This window comes from Colossoma macropomum, unplaced genomic scaffold, assembly GCF_904425465.1.
Source record: "Colossoma macropomum unplaced genomic scaffold, Colossoma_macropomum, whole genome shotgun sequence".
Lineage (NCBI taxonomy): Eukaryota > Metazoa > Chordata > Actinopteri > Characiformes > Serrasalmidae > Colossoma > Colossoma macropomum.
Window position 1 is genome coordinate 36,882,732 of NW_023494795.1, and position 20,866 is coordinate 36,903,597.

The 20,866-nt window shown below is 40.0% G+C and overlaps 1 protein-coding gene across 2 annotated transcripts in view; it reads right to left on the minus strand.

Annotated features, from left to right (window-relative positions):
- The window catches only part of hmcn1 (hemicentin 1), a 142,396-nt gene that overhangs the window by 100,226 nt on the left and 21,304 nt on the right, over positions 1–20,866 (minus strand). For both annotated transcript variants that reach the window (XM_036582339.1, XM_036582340.1), the window contains exons 2-10: positions 19,221–19,291; positions 12,537–12,695; positions 12,320–12,442; positions 10,950–11,121; positions 10,643–10,749; positions 5,540–5,660; positions 5,104–5,367; positions 2,886–3,030; positions 2,377–2,498 (exon numbers count right to left, since the gene is read on the minus strand). In XM_036582339.1, coding sequence (XP_036438232.1) covers positions 2,377–2,498; positions 2,886–3,030; positions 5,104–5,367; positions 5,540–5,660; positions 10,643–10,749; positions 10,950–11,121; positions 12,320–12,442; positions 12,537–12,695; positions 19,221–19,291 — 1,284 coding nt within the window. The remainder of the gene's footprint in view (positions 1–2,376; positions 2,499–2,885; positions 3,031–5,103; positions 5,368–5,539; positions 5,661–10,642; positions 10,750–10,949; positions 11,122–12,319; positions 12,443–12,536; positions 12,696–19,220; positions 19,292–20,866) is intronic.

Consider the following 20,866-nt stretch of genomic DNA (forward strand, 5'->3'; position numbering starts at 1 on the left):
TGCCTGAGGGCCCGAAGATCACGAGTCTCCAATATTAACCATCAACCTTGCCCCTTGTGTCTAGGATTTCTCCTCTTTTTGATGATATTATGTACTGTAGATGGTGGGATATCCAAAGTCTTCACAATTTTATGTTAAGGAACATTTTTCTGAAATTGTTTCAGAATTTTTAGACACTGTTTTTCACAGATTGGTGAACCTCTGCCCATCTTTGCTTCTAAGAGACTCTGCCTCTCAGTCATGTGAGTTGCTGTTGCTTATTAAAATGAAATCCAGAACCAGATCACAAAAATCCATAGTAGATCACATGCATTCTATGTAGAATACCTGCACTTTGTACTGTGTCTGCATGATAAAGTGTGGTGGGGCGGGCCACAGGGTATCCACTGTGTGGTGGCCTTAACTCTCAGGGGTTAAAACACTCTAGGGAGCATCATCTTTATGCACTGCACTAGCCATCTACTGTTAAAACTTTTAAAGCCACATCAAATCATGTATTGGCAGAGCTTTTAAAGAGACATCTAATTATCTGTTGCAGTAGTTCCCAACCCTGGTCTTTGAAGCCCCCCTGCTTTGCACATTTTAGTGCTTTCCATGTACCTAACACATCTGATACAACTAATCAGTTAATCAGCAAGTCTGTTCTGGGTTGCAGTGGGTGGGCCAAGGCAGCAAAAACACTAAAAGATGCAGGACAGGGGGGCGTCCAGGACCAGGGATGGGAAATACTCATCCAAGGGTCACCAATCTTCTCCACAAAGGGCCACTTTGGCTGCTGGGTTTTAGTCCAATCAAGCAGAAGCACATCTGATTCCATGTCTAAATGGTTGGTCAGCCTTCACACAATTGATCAGATGTGCTCCTGCTGGGTTGGAGTAAAAACCTGCACACACACTGACCCTTTGTGGATAAAATTGGTGACCTCTGTACTTATCTATCATCAGAGCTTTTAAAGCAATCCACATGTTTATTCAATCAGTCCCAGTCTTTAAACAACTGATAATGTGTGCTCCTGCTTAGCTGGTAAGAAAACCTGGAGCCACACCGGACCTTCGCAGATAAGATTGGACACCCCCTTTTTTAAAGAGATGTCTGACCCTTGTTTTAAAGAGACGTCTCACCATCTACTGCCAGAGCTTTTAAAGAGACATCAGACCATCTACTGTCAGAGCTTTTCAAGAGATGTCTGACTGTCTACCGTTAGAGCTTTTAAAGAGATACCTGACCACATAACGTCAGAGCTCTAAAAGATGTCTGATCACCTACTGTTAGAGCTTTTACAGAGTTTGACCATTGCTGTCAGAGTCGTAAAGGAAATGTCTGACTATATATGGTTAGAGCTTCTACTATTGAAACTTTTAATTTTTTACTTTACTTACTATATCATTGCGTACTAATAGAGCTTTCAACGAGATGTCTGACCATCTACTGTCAGAACTGTTAAAGAAAAGTCTGATCATCTACTGCTTTTAAAGAGACATCTGTCAGAATTCTAAGAGATGTGTGATCAATTATTGCCACAGCTTTCAAAGAGATGTCTGACCATCTACTTTTAGAACGTTTAAAGTGATGTCTGACCATCTACTGGTAAAGCTTTTTAGGAAATATCTGAAATCTGTCAGATCTTTTTGAAGACATGTCTGACTATTCAACATCTCCTCAAAAGCATTCACTCCATGATTCTCTCCAAAATATAGATGCTAAATAAGCCAATCAAAAATCACAATCACAGGACAACCAAATGTCTTCCTGGAGATATTACATCCTATAAGGAAGTACCCAGACTTGGACTCAACTGAAACACACTCAACAACACATGCGTGTCCATTACACTGACCATGAAGTAAACCTGAGTCATATTGAGCAGCCCATTTCATCTAAGGAATGCAGCTCTGCTTCTGCTTGAGTTTGGCCGGTAGTTCTCATGGAGCCCATGCAACCACGAGATTTATTACAATAAAAGAGCATGTGTCCCTTTATTTGCTGTATTATTAAATTCAGATTTAGGTCAGGAGAATTCTGTGAAACTGTTCACACATTAAGAGGGGGAGGGGCTCTAAAGACAGTGATGGGAAACAGCCAAAGACGGCGTCATAATTATCCTCATGGCCCCTGAAACTGCACACATGTGATCTATTACACACCATTACACAGTGTTTACAGCACCAGTCACTAGCCCCAGTAAGCCATGTCCAGAGCTAACAAAGCAGTCACGCTTCAAAATTTTGCTGATGGAGTGAGCTGCCCTTAATTGTAGCTGATAGTGAATGACAAGATCATTACAGGTCGTTTTGTATTGCTAGCAGATTTAAGCCTTATGAGGACACTTCCAGTGATCATGCTCTTCCAAGCATGAGATTTCAAATGGTTTCTTACCAGATACATCCAGGAAGGTCCGGGCTCGCCCAGTTCCAGCACTGCTGATGGCGATGCACTCATAGAAGCCCTCATCTTTTAGAGACACCTCAGCTATCTCCCATGATGCATTTGATGACTCCCTGTTTTCAAAATCAATCAGTAAGTCAATAAAGGTGAGGTGGGGTCAAATAATCATTGCTCATATTATGACGCTGAGGTGGTTTTTGCATAAATGTAATTGCTCCAAATTAGTTTTGAACTACTTTCACATGTGCTTATGTGGTCCAAGACTGGCTTGAGTTGGCAAGGTTGGCAGTTGTCAGCCTACATGTGCAGCTAACCTGATAATATGTTGGCCCTTTCACCACAGAGCACTGCTCCCAATAATGAAAAATATGGGTGAAATAAAACCTCCAAGTAGAACGACTGTAATTGTAATGTGAATGTAGCCTAGGACATTGGTGTCAAGTGTAACTTAACATTTCAAGAGTTCCATATTAATTGTGTCAAGTGAAAGTATGAAGTACCTGAAGAGCTGGTCCACACCCAGGCGTTCACCCTCCCGAGTGAAACGCACAGTGTAGGGAATCAGACTGTCCACATGACAGGTGATAACACCTTTCCGCAAGTAGTAACCCGGGGTGAGAGAGGGCAGTCTCACTTTGGGGGCATCTGGTGGAAAAGTAAAAGAATAAATAATCAAGAGTCAGAAGCAGAAAGGGTTTTACTGACTGCTGCTAGTAGCTCACATTAAGACAGATACAGTAACAAGTAAACAAATCAAACAGGTGTAAAATAGAAGCAGAAACAGAATGACAATAAATGATACAAAAAATATTCAAATAAAAATGTGTCTGTGCAAAAGTCTTAGGCAGAGAAGTACTTCTAGTACTTGGGAGAGGTTTGGATGAAGCTAAAAAACACATAAAATTACAGTGTATTTGTTTGTTTGTACAACCCCATTCAAAAAGTTGGGACGCTGTGCAAAAAGTAAAGAAAGACAAAACGCAATGATGTGCAAGTCATTTAAACCCTATATTTAATTGAAAATAGTACAAAGACAACATATCAACTGTTGAAACTGAGAATTTTTTTGTTTTAAAAAAATATATGCCAATTTTGAATTTGATGCCAACAACACGTTCCAAAAAGCTGGGACGGGGGCAACAAAAGGCTGGTAAAGTTGTTTAATGCTAAAAAAAAACACCTGGTGGTTAATTGGCAACAGGTCAGTAATGTGATTGAGTACAAAAAGAGCATCTCAGAGAGGCTGAGACTTTCAGAAGTAAAGATAAGCAGGGGTTACCATTATGTGAAAGACTGCATAATCAAATAGTGAAACAATTCAAGAATAACGTTTCTCAACATAAAATAGCAAAGAACTTTTGCTTTTCATTATCTACAGTACATAATAACATTAAAAGAATCTGGAGAAATCTCTGTATACAAGGGACAAGGCCAAAAACCAGTATTTGCTGGCAATGATCTTTGGGCCATCAGACTGCACTGCATTAAAAACAGAAGACTCTGTAGAGGAAATCACTGCATGGGCTCAGAAAGACTTCTGATAACCACTGTCTGTGAAAACAGTTTGTCGCGAGTTAAAACTCTAAAATGCAAAGTAGACAGCATATATAAACAGGATCCAGAAATGCTGCCACCTTCTCTGGGCCTGAGCTCATTTAAAATGGACTGAAGGGAAGTGGAAAACTGTCCTGTGGTCCAACGAATCAACATATGAAATTCTTTTTGGAAATCACGGACACTGTGTCCTCTGGACTGAAGACCTCCCAGCTTGTCAGTGCACAGTTCAAAAGCCAATATTCATGATGGTATGGGGGGCATTAGTGCATATGGCATGGATGACGCACACATCTATGAAGGCACCATTAATGCCAAATGATATATACATGTCTTGGCAACATATGCTGCCATCCAGACCCTGTCTTTTTCAGGAAAGGCCTTGATTATTTCAGCAAGACAGTGTCAAACCACATTCTGCATGTATTACAGCAAAATTGCTCCATATTAAAAGAGTCTGGGTGCTAAACTGGCCTGCCTGCAGTCCAGACCTGTCACCACTGAAAAGGTTTGGCACATTATGAAATGAAAAATACTGCGACTGAGACCCTGAACTGAGGAGCAGCTGAAATCCAGTATCAAACAAGAATGAGAAAACATTTCACTTTCAAAACTACAGCAGTCGGTCTCCTCAGTCCCCAGACACGTATAGTGTTGTTAAAAGAAGAGGTGATGAAAGACAGGGGTAAACATGTCCCCGTCCCAACTTTTTTGGAACGTGTTGCTGGCATCAAATTCAAAATGGGAATACATTTTTCAAAAAACAATGAAACTTCTCAGTTTCAACATTTGATATGTTGTCTTTGTACTATTTTCCTTTAAAAATATGGTTTACTTGATTTGCATATCTTTGCATTCTATTTTTATTATATATTATTATATTATTAATTATAAATTTATTATATATATATATATATATATATATGTATTTATATATATATATGTATTTATATAAATATATATATGCGTGTGTGTGTGTGTAAAGATTGCAATTAAAATTGATCACTCAACCTCAACAAGGCATGATATACAAGTATGACAGAGGTACATATTCTCTGAAATATTTGCTATGCATTAGCACACTTGGTAATCACAGAACTACAACAACATAAAGTCAACATAGCAGACTCTATTTAGAAAACAAGTTATTTTCTGGGTTCTGACCAGGAACTATGCTGGAGAATGAGACACTGGAGACTCTTTGGAAGAGATAGCCATCACGGTCATATCCTGTGACCTTAAGGAAGAAGGCTTCACTGGGTGGCACAAACTCTGTGATGTTCCAGATGCTGTAGGGTTTGCGGTCGGGGTAGTAGCGAATGGGTAATGTCTTCATCACTTCACCCTTTATGCTCAGCAGCTCCAGACGATCTGCACGTGCAGGACGGGACAGCCCTGTGGTGTTGAGCAAGATGAAGGTGGGGATACCTGTGGATGTTTGAGTATGTGAGAGGGAGAAGCCAGAATGGTCAATCAAAACATGTTTAGCCTCAGAAATCCAAAGTCCAGACTCACACAGCATACAGGAAATATTCAAGATACTTATTCCAAACATATGGGAACATAAGATAAGAGATGTTTTTGTGTCATAATAACTGACCTTGCACAGGTCTGCTGGAAGTCATTTTGAAATCCAGTGTGTGTTTCCTGGAAAATCCAGCTCGAAAGTCAATGGTGCTAAGCCCTGTGATACGGACCGAGTGTCGACCCTCGCTGATTGTCTAGGGTCAAAAAAGATTTTATGATAACATACAGATGGAATATACAGCACTTTCAATACATCTGAAAGTATAAATCATGTACAGGACTGTGAAAAGCTCTTAGATACCGAGAAAAACATTTAAAACCATTTCTCTGAGCTTGTAAAAACATTATTTTACGTTAGAATAAAGGAAAATGAACATTGTGGCAAAATATTTAAAAAAAAACACTGATTTCTCATAAGCTAGCTAGTCTGGCTCCAGAATTCTCCTTGATGGCCCCAGACAACACATGAATTTGTTAAATTCCATCAGAGGCACACTTGATTTAATTTAATGAAGGGCTGATTAGCCAAATCAGGTATTGGATTATAACTACAGATAATGCTAGGCTGCCAAGAGGAGAAGTTTGGAAACGGTAAAACTGACATGTACATAACTGAATGCAAAAGTTTAAACTTTTTCTACATGGAGCAAACTCAAATATGGCAAATTTCCCCAAATTGTAGTGCACAATTTCTATTTTTTTTTATGCAAAGTTTAACATTTTTTTACAATATGTTAAAATAAACAATAATTGTAGAGGATATGTTAACTTATTTTCACTTAAAAAATCAACAAAATGTAATTTAACCAGGGGTGCACAAACTTTTGCATATGACAGTAAAATCACTACTGATCATATAACGTGTAGATCTGAGCAAATAAATACTTTCTGCCCAGATAAATAGCTTTTCAAATACAAATAATGAGTCTTAATAAGCTACACCTAAAACTGGACCATAAGCGAGCAATTAAGTCTTTGAAATCATCAGCTTTCTCACAGGCTGGACACCAAAGGGTACCCTGAGATTTCTTACAGCCTGATTTGTGTCTAGTATTAAACAGATGGTCATCGGTACACTTTTATTCTGTGCATATCCTGAAATGCTTCCTTTTTACTCTCTCTCCTGGCAAGAAGAGTAAGTTATTTGAGTCATTTAAGCCCCAGTCCCGCTGAGTTCTCCCATCTGTTTTATGAGTGTATCAGCGCTGAAGGCTTGGGGAGCACTGGGTGCTGTCTTCAGCCCTTTGCTCCGAGACCCCACCGCCCGCCCGCAACCATGGCAACCACTCCTGAGGGCCGCTCGCATACTTTTGAAATTACAACCTTCCTAAACTATTATCACGGGCCGTAAAAAACAGCTCAGGATGAAGCCAAGAACCACTCATCGCCCAGGTCAGTGGTTCTAAGGGTTTCCTCTGGGAGGTGTATGAGAGGAGGATGCAGGAGAGGGTTGTAGAGGGTTGGAGATGTGGGGTTGTACATAAAAGCATGAAAGATTGGCTCCAGAAAGAAAGACAGCAAAAGGCATTTAAGACAGGATCTTCAGTAGCCTTTTGCTTCGGGGAGGTTTGGGGTCTTTCACCATCTAAGGGTCATAGGCACCCAATTAACGGCAGATTAAATGAGGATCAGATGACTTCACGCTGAGCCCTTGGAGATTATCTCGTGCTAACAATGTCAAAACCCATTAGTGGGAGCAGGGTGTAAGCCAAAACGCCGTCCAAACATTCGCTAATCCAGCCCAAAACAGCCCTGGGCCGGTATTTGCAAAGTATCTCATAATCTAGGATCAAATTGTGTTCCTGTTTATGGTAATCACAGCCACAAAGTACTGTGTTTCAAGTTGAGTGAGCACTAACACCATCCAGACGGGGCGAAATTCACATCAGCGCACGTAGCATTTAAGCTGGTGTATGAGCCAGGAGAAAACAACAATAAGTGTTATTGATAAAATTTAGGTCATGTAGCATTTTGCTAATGACACAAGATTCAGTCCTTACTTCTTACCTTGTAAAAAAGGAAGATGTATAGTTACATGCAGTCTACTTTACAATATAGCAGCAATTAATATTTCACAATTAATGACAACTATTTAAGTTTTGTGCATCATTTCACAGTTAAATACTTCGTTGATGAAAAAATGATGGTTGATGAATAAGCGACGGTGCATTGACAACATGGCTATATTTGTACAAGAATTTGTCAATAAAATGCAAACACAAAAAAACAGATTTATATTTACATGTAAATACCACAAAATTGTGTGTCACTTAACAAATACATCATATCAACTGTTTAACGGCTGTAACTTTCCAGTTATTAATAATTATGTAAGTTTTGTCTATAATTTAATGGTTGAAACTCATTTAAGGTCCGTCTCTTTTTTGCCACTGAAAATGCAACACACAGGCAAACATTCCATGTCAGGGCCTCAAATTTTGTTGCTGCTTTCATGTGGCAGTTTGTGACATCTCAATGTATTTTTTATAAATTCTGGTCTAAAGAAATCAGTGAATGTAGTAGTGGGCAATATACTAGTTTATCTGGTATATTCTGGTTGAAATTTTTAAGGCATTAGTTTTGTCATTATTGTTACAAAGGTATACAAATAAATGCAGATAATGTGATGTACAAACAGTGCAAAGCATGCTGATTCTCTCATCTTTCGTGTAGTGAGTTGCAGACTGGGGTAAGTTAGACCAGTTTATTGTCAAATGAGCAGACATCAGATTGTAATGAGTTATTGAGTTAACAGGAGGGAAAAGAGAGAGAAAGGAAAAGCCAGTTTCTTGGGGTTAGCTGTTAGCCATTAGCTTAGCATGTAGACTAGCTGGCTTTCCCTGTGCACCGCCTATGGCGCTCCTCATTCGGCCAGCTGCTTCAGGCGATGCCACGTTCTTGGCCTACAAGCTGAGAGGCTCCACAGGTTCTCAGCTAAAACTGATAGTGTAAATGGCTTGTAATATTTACTAAACTCAGCTTCAGTAGCATCTGATGGTCGTAGATTACAACTCAAGTGTAGGTGACACACATGAGCTAAATGACTTTCGGACGTAAAACAACATCAGCACCGTTTTTGTCAGGCTCAGAAAAGCAGCTGTGGGGTTTAAATATGTTCACCCTTATCTCGTTCGAGTTAGAAAGCAATATTAACATCTGTATATATACTGTTAATTTCTGTTTTTATTATTTCACCAAATAAAAATATTTTAGACCTACTTCAGTTGTTAAATATGTTTTTATTGAAAGCGAAGGCAAAAATCCTGGCAATGCTGTCCTTGGCCAGGAGAAGAACAGAGCTTGTGTTAGCTGCATCATGACATATAGCAAGTCCTAACTTTAGATTAGCATTGTTGCCACATTAACACTGAACGATCGTGCATGTGCAATGAAAAAAAAAAACACATAAACTCTGATTTTACCGTTCTTATTAAGGTTGCATATGTTGGATAGGCACCAATCTAGAACCTCATATGAAAGTGGCTCAGATCTGATTTGTGTGTCCACCCAGCTCAGAAAAAATAGATTTGTGGCACATTAAATCATAAATTAGATTTGTGCCACTTCGGCCTGGTACTGGGAACATAGCCTAGACAGAGACGAAAAAAAGAGGGCAACAGAGAAGAATTAACTTTATCAATTACAATTATATTTACAGAAATAACTGCAATTTAAGAGTTTTCTACTGGGAACTTTTGAAACATGTTTGACCATTTTTTAGATTACAGTTAACGTTTGGCACCCTGTGCCGCAAGACGTTTGAAAATTTTTCACACTTTGTTTGTGTAGCTACATTAGCTTTGTGGGTCAAGTATCCAATTAAAGGCAGCACGTTTCTGTCAAGAGACCTCCTTCCTTTTCCCAATGGAATGTGGGAATGCAAAATGTACCATGAAAGAAAGAGGAAAAAAGACTGGAAAAAAGACAAGAAAAAAAGCAAATGAAGTCATGGGAGGACAGAAGCTGTGGATCTGAGATGAAGGAGGGGAGGGAGTGAACATGAAAGAGTGTGTGGGGTGACACGCAAGGGACACAGTGTCTGGAGGCTGGTTGACATAGCTACAGAAAACAACACACAAGATAAATCCACTCACTAAAGTCACAAAATCGGTGAAGGAGGGGATATGAAGGGAGAAAAAAGAAGGAGTAACGAAATCAGTCAAAATGGAAGGACAGAGAGACAATAAAACCCTGTATATCCACAGATTACAATGGAAAAAAGCCTCGGGTGGGCTAAGAGAAAAATGTGCTCTGTTTTTCTATCACTTGGTGTGTAAATCACCCAACGCTCTAAGTGTAACCATTCAGAACAAAAGAAGAGGGTCTTAAGGGGCCTCCAGACTGCACATGGCTTCATAAGAAACACAAATCAGTCAGGAAAAAATGTGTCCCATTTCCTTTAACTGGGCCCTGGATCTGCACCTTACAGTTATCCCCTATTTCTGCTAGTCATGCCAATACTCAAGGCTCTGAACACTGTCCCAACATCCCAAACATGTCCTGGCCTTGGCCATGGGTTCATAGCTATCACTCAAGCCCAACCTCTGTAGTCATTCTAAAAGGCCAAAAAACGTGCAGGGCAATAACTCTATGTGACAGCGTGGGCGCTGTCTGTGAGGCGGAGCGCTGGTTTGAGGGAAGGCGTGGGCTGATTGATAAGCACATGTCTCTCGCTCGACTAATATGCGCTTCTTTCCTCAGTAGAGCGAGAGCTGGGAGAGAGGAACAGAGCCGGCAGAGAAACACCGAATGTCTGAAGACGAGCACAGCTTGAATGAACAGAGCGAACGCGGACTCTGAAGTTGATGTGTGAAGAGCTATGTGCTCCAAGCCCAGCATTCTTTTGTTTTTGTTTCTTTGTGAGTGATATAATAAAGTGTCTCTGCCCTCTTATACTGCCCTGCCATACTCCTTCCGCCTCCACCCACCAGGGTATCACACTCTATGTTTGAGAAGATTCATCTATTACATAACCCAAGTTTACGTTTAAAATAAAACAACCTAGGGCTATATGCATAAGACTTTTCAGTGCTGATCTGGGATAATTTTTTATCTTTAAATCAATACACATATTACATATCAAGGAAGCTGGTCTTAGCATGTTTAGCATGCTGTAATGCACATGAAAGTATACTTTATGATGGCATTTCAGATGAGGGACCAGGAAGTTGCTTACCTTTATGGACCACATTCCTGGGACTGGATCTTTGAGATTAAGGACTTTGGCAGAGTTGGGAATGTGAAGAAGTTCTGTCAGTCCATCTTTGCTCCCAATTAGTTTCCCTGTGAAGAAACATCAAATGGTTCTGTTGTCTGGTTTGGACGTAATTGCTGAGTTTTCTTTGGTAGCTAATAATGCATATAGCTTGTTTAGTATGGAAGGTGGTCAAACAGTCGAAACAAGGTATTTTAATTAAAGCACTGAAAATTTGTATGAGTGTCTCAATGCAGACAATGGCAGAAGATGAAGATGTTCTCCCTACCCTGAGGGTTGCGTATCTCAATGCCTGGGGCTGGTCCACTCAGGGCAACTGTCACCTCCTTTAGGCTGGGGTCAAAGGGGATCTGCCAGGTGTTGCTGACTGGATTATAGTGGTCAGTAGAGAGCAGATGAACTTTTGAGGACTGTACTGCCTCCTCCACCCATTTCAGGACCTTTGCAAAGAAAAGGCACATAGAAACATAGATACATACTTAAAGTAAGATTGTTAGATGGCTGGATGGATAGATGAACAAATGCAGAGACAGAGGGGGAAAATGAATGGAAGTTAAGATGTACTCCACTTGCATTGATCTCTGTCAGGCTGCTTGATCTAGACCAACCAGAACAGACAAAAACAGAGGGCTGCACATCTGGTATGAGAAACTGACCAACGCCATTTTATAACAGTCTCACACAAACACACAAAGTTGAACATTAAAAAATAAAAAACAAGCTAGAGAAAGAAGAGCAGATGAGTGCATCCATGTACAAAAATATGGTTCTGCATAATGACACTGGTTTATGACCATAAGAGTGCATACAAGAAAGAATATGAAATGTTTCATAGCCAACATTTTAGAAACTTTCAGAGTTATACCTCCAAATAAAAACTCAGCGTCTTTTATATCTGCCTAACATTCCAACTTGGGTTTGGTTCAAACATCAAAATGTTGGATCTAAGCATGCCTAAGCATATATGATGATTGATATGAAGTCTCTTGGCCCACTTGCAGGATGAAAATATTCTAAAGCCATGTTTTCCAGAAGGCTGAAGAGTAAAATAGGGGCTTGGACACATGGCAATGTTCTCCAGGGCTTAGATGCAGCACTGCTGCACTTGATGTTCATATTTATATTACTCGTGGGAGACTGAAGCCCACGGTAGGGCCAAGTCATCTCACCAGATTAATGCTACAAACATCAGCATGGCTAAAGCAAGATTATGCCAGAAATCATTCTTCTGCTTCTGCAACAACACATGAATCAGTTTCAGAAGGCATTTTAACAGTGTTGTTGTTGTTTTAGAATTCTGGCTGCCAGTAATGTGATGATCATACAGTGAATGGCATTAGCAAAAGACTTCTAATTAATTCAGTACTCTTATAACAAAATATAACAAGCACATTACATTACTTCATTAATATCAACAGAAGTGTGTGTGTGTGTGTGTGCGTGTGTCAGAGTGTGTGTGTAAATGAGTCAATATGCAGGAAAGAAAGAAAGAAAGACTGAACAAATGAAAGAAAGAAAATAGAAAAAGAGACAAACAAAAGAAAGGAACAAAGACAGAAATAACCATACAACAAAAAGAAAGAAATACAAAACAAAAGAAAGATACAAAAGAAAGAAAGAAAGTAAGTTTGTTCTCACCTCGTTGACCTGTTTCTTGTCCAGATGGAAGACTTGTCCTGAACTGGTGGAGGCTATTTCCTCATAGACTTTGTAGCCGATGTGTGATCTGTCATCACAGTCACCCGTCAACACAAACACCACCTGCACACACACACACATACAGACACATCTGAAAACTCTGATACACATACAGCATCGGATGTTTCACTGAAAATGAAGGAAGCAGTGTGACTACCTGAGATTGTTTCTGCTGGATAAGCTGAAGGACCTCATGGGTCAGCTTGTAGTCTTTTGAGCGGGCATCTGTGAAGACATAAATGTAGGATCCAGGCAAAGAGATCTCCAAGGCAATCTTGATGGCTCCAATGCTCATCTCTGGACAGTCTCCACCTCCCTGTTGATGTTTAGTTCAATTCAATTAATTGTTTTTATATATCACCTTTTTACAAAAGATACTGTCTCATGGGAGCTTTATAGAAATTGGACCCAGATCCCTGAAGAATGTCGCCAAGGGCAACAGTGGAAAACATACTAAGAGTTTGAAGATAACAAAGACTCAAAGGGGGAACCCATCTTCTTCTTGGCTGCAGAGGCACTAAAAAAGATCTGTGATATAAGCCTGGGAATTATATCAAAAGTGCACTATACAGCCAAAACTATGTGGACACCTGACCATCACACCTATGTGAGCTCGTCGGACATCCCATTCCAAAACCATGGCCATTAATATGGAGTTGGCTTCCCTTTGCGGATATAACAGCCTCCACTCATTTAGGAAGGCTTTCTACAAGATTCTGGAGTGTGTCTGTGGGAATTGTGCCCATTCAGTCAAAAAAGCATTTGTGAAGTCAGACACTGCTGTTGGACAATTCATCCCAAAGGTGTTCAGTGGGGTTGAGGTCAGGGCTCGCTGCAGGCCACTGGAGTTCCTCCACACCAAACTCATCAAATCATGTCTTTATGGGTCTTGCTTTGTGTACAGGGGCACAGTCATACTAGAACAGGAAAGGGCCTCCCCCAAACTGTTGCCACAAAGTTGAAAGCATATAATTTGTCTAAAATGTCTTTGAATGTGGTAGCATTAACATTACCCTTCACTGGAACTAAGGGACTGAGCCCAATCCCTGAAAAACAGCCCTAGACCATTATCCCTAATCCACCAAATTTTATTGTTGGCACTACCCAGTTTTGCTCATCAGACTGCCAGATAAAGAGACATGATTCATCACTCCAGAGTTTTCACGGCTCCAGAGTCTAGTGACAGGGTGCTTTACACCATTCCAGCCAATGCCTGCCATTGTGTGTAGTGATCTTAGGCTTGTTTGTGGCTGACCAGCCATCCATGGAAGCCCACTTCATGAATATCCTGACACACTCCTTGTGCTGATGTTGTTCCCAGAGGCCCTCCCTCTCCCCACATCACTCAGTGCAATACTAGCCAGCATGGGGATCTATCACTTGGGGCATTTGCTGATCTAAAATAATTGGCAGTTAGCGTTCTCCAAACGTGCTGAGCTAAACAATGATGTTAGCGGCAATTCTGAAAAGACTCTCTGAAGCAGCATGCACTAGCCTTCACCTTCCAAGTTTGGTAGCATCACATGATCGAGGGAGACCTAAGGAGTGGACGGATTTGGTCATGACTAAATTGAAGAGAAAACTTGGTAAAAAAAAAGTCAAATCTGGCGGGCTACTCATTGTGTCAGGCAAAGAGATGTTCAAGGAGTAAGGAGCTCAAGATGAGTGAAGAAATATTAGACTGGCAGTCATGAAGTTCATTACAATTCATGACAGAAACCTCTAGAGCATCGTTATTCCTTTAAAACAGTGGTCCTGGAGATCTACCTTCCTGTGGAGTCTAGTTCCAACCACAATCTGCCACACCTGCTCCAGCTCCATTCATTTTTTCAGAAGTCCCTAATTTTCAAAAATGGGCTAAAAAAGGTCTTCAAATCTGGTCCTTGAATCCAGTTTCTGGTCCTGTATTGACCTGTTGGTGAAACTGATAGGCCACTTAGTGTCATACCTAGCAGTGATTAGAAAATCCAGGACTGGAAACTGGATTCAAGACTTCTGGTTACAAATCTTTGGCATCATTTCCACTGCAATGGCCCGCACCGTGCTAAATTTTGTTACCTGCATGCCAAGCTGGAAAGTATGGCTGGAGCTAGTAAGGATGCAAATCACTGACAGGTCAAACGCAATCATCACAGAATTGTTATCCGGTGTCACTGGAGGCAGATGACTATACAGAAAATATATAGCTAAAAATAGCTATGCGGAATCACTATCTGTGAACCTCACATCAAAGCAAATGTTCAGAAAAAGGTCAATTAGAGCTTGAAACTCTTTCATTGATGCTGTTTTTTTGGTTACTGTCAACACTTCAATTAAGTGAAAAATCATGTGACCCCACAAGCTAATGAGGTTATGGATAGTTGTGGGTTCAGATTTCTAACTGTCCTGTGCTGTAACGTTTTGCTCGGTGGAAAAATGCCATTAGATGCAGGTGAACTAAACTCTGCAGGAAAGTAGATCTCCATGAGGAGGGCTGGCTTGAGGTCCACATCATGATGAGTTATCATGAGAACAAAACCTAACTGGATGATAACATTAAATTATATTAACCTTGTCACCAGTTAAAGGGTATACTAAGGTAACTTGTTTTTCGAGTAAATGTTCTCTACCTCAGCATGAAAGCAAGAAACCAAATAATCAAAAACAAATTACTTTAAATAATCTAACCTAAATGTATGTAGGCCTAACTTGCTCTCTCTATTTCTGTCCACTGGGAAATCTTGAAATGACTTATCCTCTTGTTTGCAGGACCAGAAAAACATCTGGAAGCAAACATTCTCTATCTTCTCTTTCCAGAGGATGGAATGGAATTCATGGAACTTTCCCTCAAATACAGACCCACCACACATACACACACTTTCTTACCCCCTACAAGCTTCTACATGAGAGTGCAAATGACCTGCTACTCTGCTAGGAATCAGCTCTTCACAGCCTGTGGGATGAGGAACATTTGTGGCTAACAGATCTAGAATTGCTGTTCATTGCTCTTTATTGTTCGCACTTTAAAAGAAACTTTTGCCATGTTTGTCCAAGTTTCTCCTGTTTGGCTGCTTGTCTTCCTCTGGGAAATACACACACACACACACATACCTCCACACCAACACAAGCATCTGCAACAGACTCCAGCCAACCAAAAAAACATGCAGCTCTGCCTGCACTTCCTCTTTTTTTAAAAAAAAAGGCAGAAGAGAACACTGCCAGTGCCCGTGGAGAGGAGCACTTAATCAGTCTGTCTACTCCTCTCTGTTCTACCGCACTGTGATGAATGATTGACTGGGGAGAGGATACACTGGCATGGTATGGAGGAGACACTGCTTTTTCTCAAAAAAGATGCTAGGTTATACTAGTTATACTGAAAGGTTGGAAACACCTGAGTAAATACATGTTTTTCAGAACCGTGAAGACATTTTGATCTAAAGGATTGTACTTGTCTATGTATGAATGTATTTCCAAATGTTAATTAAAAAAATGTCTTCTTGACTGCAACATGCTGTATGTATCATTCATGTTCTATTTAACTTTTATTTAAGTCTCAATCAGTGCTTTTGTTTTCTTATATATGCCCATGGACTACAGCTGAAAATTAGCCAAGTTGGCTAAACTAAATGGTGCACTTACAGGAATGTCCCTGCAAATATAAACTGAATAAAGTAAAGTAGCTTGGCATATGTATCTTCTTTAAGCCTGTTGAAAAGCATCCCAGAAGGTTCCTCATGAAGCTGCTTGAGAGAGTGCCAAAAGTGTGTAAAGCTGCACAAAGGCAAAAAGGGTCTACTTGGGACAATCTAAAATATAAGATGTTTTTCTTTTAGAGGAATTCCACCTGTTTTTCCAATTTCTGAACAAAACATTTAGATGTAAATAAAGTGATGTGATGCCAATTTAATGCCTCTAATAGCTACCTTTACATTTATTACAGAAAACAGTTATGAATACAGTGCCTGATACCTGAGGCCTAGCTTATTTAATAAAAGCCATTCATTATGGAGAGGTACATGAAGTGTGTTGTGAGGCAAAACAGGGCTCAAACAAAACATATTTTGTCATATTCACCACTATTTTACCATTATCAACATTATCAAAACTCAGAAGTAGTTTTTCATGTAGTTTTATTGGTCGTTTTGGATAGTAAATAAAAAGGCTAAATACGTGCAGTCTACATTAAACCATCTCCACAATGTATCACTTCACATTAAACCATGAGGTTGTTTACATCTTAATGACTGAATTATGCAGTAATTGTCAAAAATCAGTGGAATTCCCTTTAACACATTGTGGTTGACATCATCATTATTATTTATTCTAAAACAGTGCACAATATTCTTTCAGCGGGCATAACCTTAACTTTATCCCAGCAGAAAAAGGGCACAGTGGGGACACACAGAGGGCACAGTGTCAGCTTTATCCTAGCAGGCAGTGGGCTTTTTTAGTATTAATGGATGTTACTTTTATTTGCTTACAATAAATTAGTATTATCTAAAATCATATTTTAAATATTCTTCATGATCTGCCACAAGTGTTTTTCAGGCAAATGTAATAACTGAACCCATGTTACTAATGTTACCACACAGCACTATGAATTATCAGCATACTATATCTACCCAGGCTAACTTAACAACTGTTTTCCAGCTGTGGTAAACTTCAGCCTCTCAGCCAAGGCTCTCAAGGACACAGTTTGTCATGTTAGTCATGGCAACAAGCCCGTGTACAGACATTTTGCGGGGTAAGGTCTCAAAGGTAAAAAAACAGGAAACATGAACATGAATTAAAGTTAATTTCATTTACTGTGTATTACATTCAGTCTTATCAAGGGAGACCAAACACAGTGTTGAAAACTTGCTGTTGTCATTAGCATCTCTAATTACCGACATTATGCTTAACTGTTGTGTAAATAACATATGGACGCTTTCTTAAAGCAGTGGCGTAGCCATGGGTGGGCTTGATCAGAGGCCTAACCAATTAAACAAGGCAAAATATTTATTATGATTAAATCTGATTTGTTTTCTGTGAGTACTATTATAGCCAGTCAAAGTCATTATGCTCTCTGCGAAAAGTGCGACGAGACTACACAGTGAAGAGCTGTGTGACTGGCCTAGCCGCTATGTTTATGTTTGTAAGTGATGCTAATGTTATCCACAGTGACTTCTTGAGATGTTCACACATAAGTTACTTTAAGTTAACACCATAGCTATGATATAAATGTGAGTTTATAAGAACATTTAACAGATAATATGCCTGTACAATCCAAACCCCAAGATTCTTATTTTATTTGGACCACTCATAACATGGCTAATTAGCTAAATCAGTATGCTTTAGTCTAGTTCCAGCAGCTGCTCAGTTTAGGCTAACGTGACAAGCTCCTCAGTTGGCTATATTAGAATGAGCAATGAATGGTAGTTAAAAGTTTTTATACTGTTTTACCAACACATCATGTGGTACAACAAGCATAATTCAATACGTTTTAGGTGTTTAAATTTGCTGTGTTATTTTTCCTCCTTTTTGTACATCTCAGCTGTCTGATTTTAAGCTGTCTGATCTGCCTACGGTGTGCAGATGCTTTATACTGAATGGTGCTGCTGGTTAGGCTTATGTGAACCCAACATTTTGGTTGATGTCAGCTGACACAATCTTGTTATTGTTTTGTATCAGGGCAGAAGTGTTGGAAAAGGTATAATGATGACCACACTGTCAGTAATAGGCTATAGCCTGATATATGTATATATGATATTTACACAGTGTGCTTGGAAATAGTATCTACCAAGCTGGCCCACCCACTTTTTCACAGGCCTACCCAAAAATGTATGTCTGCCTGCGCCACTGTCTTGAAGGGATTATCAGTGTTTTATTGGTGGCACTTCCAAAGCTGTGGTGGTGCATTAGAATATAAAGCTACCAAGGTGAAATCTCCACCAGTGCTCAAAAGCAATGCAGCTCATAGAACCCAAGACATCCCATGAATTCTATTCACTGACCAAGGGATACCTGTTTAAGCTCTACAGTTTAACGGCAAAGGGGCAGGGGTTCAAAACCCCTCTAGGATCTACTGGTGCATGTGCCTGTATAGCAATGTAACTGCAAAATGCCCATGTAGGGCTGCTTTTCTAAAATGCTAAAAACAGTGAATGTATCCAGACTTTTGAGTGGCAGTGTACGCTGCTTAATCTGCTCTCTCTGACCATATCAAGGGTTTGAGGCCAAAAGTATTCAAAGGCTTAAGGTAAATTCACTCCCTTACAGTCCAAATAAACTCCCTGATCCATCAAGCACAACAATCTCAAGCAGAGAGGACACACACTCGCGTGCCAGATACACTTTTGAATGCGCCAAGGATACAGTCTCTTGGGTGGAACGCGCACAAGTTCCATCGGAAACGCATTGCTCAGCGCGACCTTTGGGAAACAGCGCTGCAGATTCCAAGCTATTTGTTCAAGAGATAAACTAAGTGAGGGCTGCTCATTTTGGACTACATAGAAACCAATACAAGGTGTCACAAAGTTTCAAATTGTTGCACTGCACACTTGCCTTGCCTCAGTTTGAACAGAGATCATCAGAGGAAGTTTTTTTTTTAATTATTTTGTAAGTAATGAAGTGTAGGTTTTGTTTAAATGATTTCCAAACTATTCTTAAAAGCACATACTGAAAAGGTGGTTTAAACACCTGAAAGGTTTGAGTGGCGATGTGAGCTGACATCAAAAAAGGGAATAAAAGGGCACACCGAGGGCCATTATTCCAAAAGCAGTGTATACGAACGAGTATGAACTCTTGTTTTATGCTAAGTCTATAGGATTATAGGTCCATATGTTTAATTACAACAAGGATCTCATGAATTGCATAAACTCACCTGCACATACAGCTCCCTCAACTCATTCTGAAACTTCTTTGGATCCGTCGTTATGGTGACCGGGCCGATCTCTGCAGAAACAAGTAAGCGAGACAGAACGCAGTTAGCAGCAGGAATGCAGGGAGCTGGATCACACCCCCGTGACCCCTTCACAGCTCATGATTAAAATAGTTTCTTTTTTTGTTTGAATTCCAGATGAAGGCCAAATATTTGCATTGGCGAACAGAGGCGGATGTCCAGGTTCAAAGGTCACCGCTTGAACCGGTGTGACAGTGAGCTTCCTCTGATGTGCCTGGTTCCTCATTTATCACTGTAGAAGGACATCTAAACTGCTGCTTAAATGGAATGTTAAGTATCTATGCACATAACAAAATACAATTTATCAAACAAGGCAAACAATGTGGCGTATGGACCCCAGTTAGTGCTTAACTTTGATGAATACCAATCATTTTGGACAACTATTCTTATTCTTTTATACTATCCAGCTGTTTACCCAGAGACAGAAATGTTTAGGCTCTTTTTCCCTACACAATGTGACACTAACTGTTTGTGTATCTTGACTGATGGTTCTGTGCCCTTCCATTTCAGTCTTTCACATTTAGTTCCTTTTTTGGGTTTAGTTTCACTCCGTCCTTTTGATAACTTGGAGTGTTTTGCTGTTGTTCTACTTTTGAGCTTAAGCATTTAGTTTGGACAAAAAGCATGCAAAAAAGAAAAGAAGCGTGCCAAACAAATGTGAGTTCCAATGTTGATATGTGCAAAATGGACTAAGAAGTTCCACTACAGCATTAAAGAGAACCCATTTCTGATGGCAGGTCAACGGTTTGGAGCACACGGCAAAGCCTTGGAGCATAATGTTTAACTAAAAGTCACCTACTGGAATTGCTCTTAGGCTGCTAAAACAGATTATGATGAACTTAAGGCATACATTTTTGAGACAAGCGATGCTGATATTCATAGGCCTTTGGGGTTACCATGCTCAAAACCTGGCCTGCCTGTTCCAGCCATTTCTGATTTCTTCAAAGCCTCACATGCAGATCAAATACAGAGTGACAGTGGTTAGAGTGCCTGAGGTGCCACAGAAAAGCTCTAGATTCTTGCAGGCACTATACGAGCACACAGTCCTTTCGTCGGGCTATCAAGAGGCCAGACTAAAGAAAAGTCATCGGCCGGTCAGCTTCCAAAAGCGCATGTGATTCTCACAACCTATGCCTGGAAAAGAGCCAGTGAGAATGACATGACTGAATGGAAATCAAATTTGTTAGTGTACAGTTAGTTACTGTTGCCCATCTGTTGCCATGCACAATGTGTGTTAGCCATAACAAAACTGTTGTGTTGAGAATGTAAATAATATCTCATCAACAGAGGCAGAAACTAATTAATGATGAATAGGGTACAGGGTGGCTTTGAGGGAAGCCTCAAATGTGGTCATTCAGATACTTTGATATGCATATGTTTCAGCAAGACTTAATAAAAACAGTAGTCTCTTAATCTATCCCTTGAGAGAGATGTGTTTTATAACTGTCAGCTGGACATTCTGAAATATTCATTGCTCAACAAATACAAAGGCAAACACATGAAGCTTAAAATATAAGAAATATGTCTTCGATGAATTCCAGTGATAATCAATACAGTTGAAGCTTATC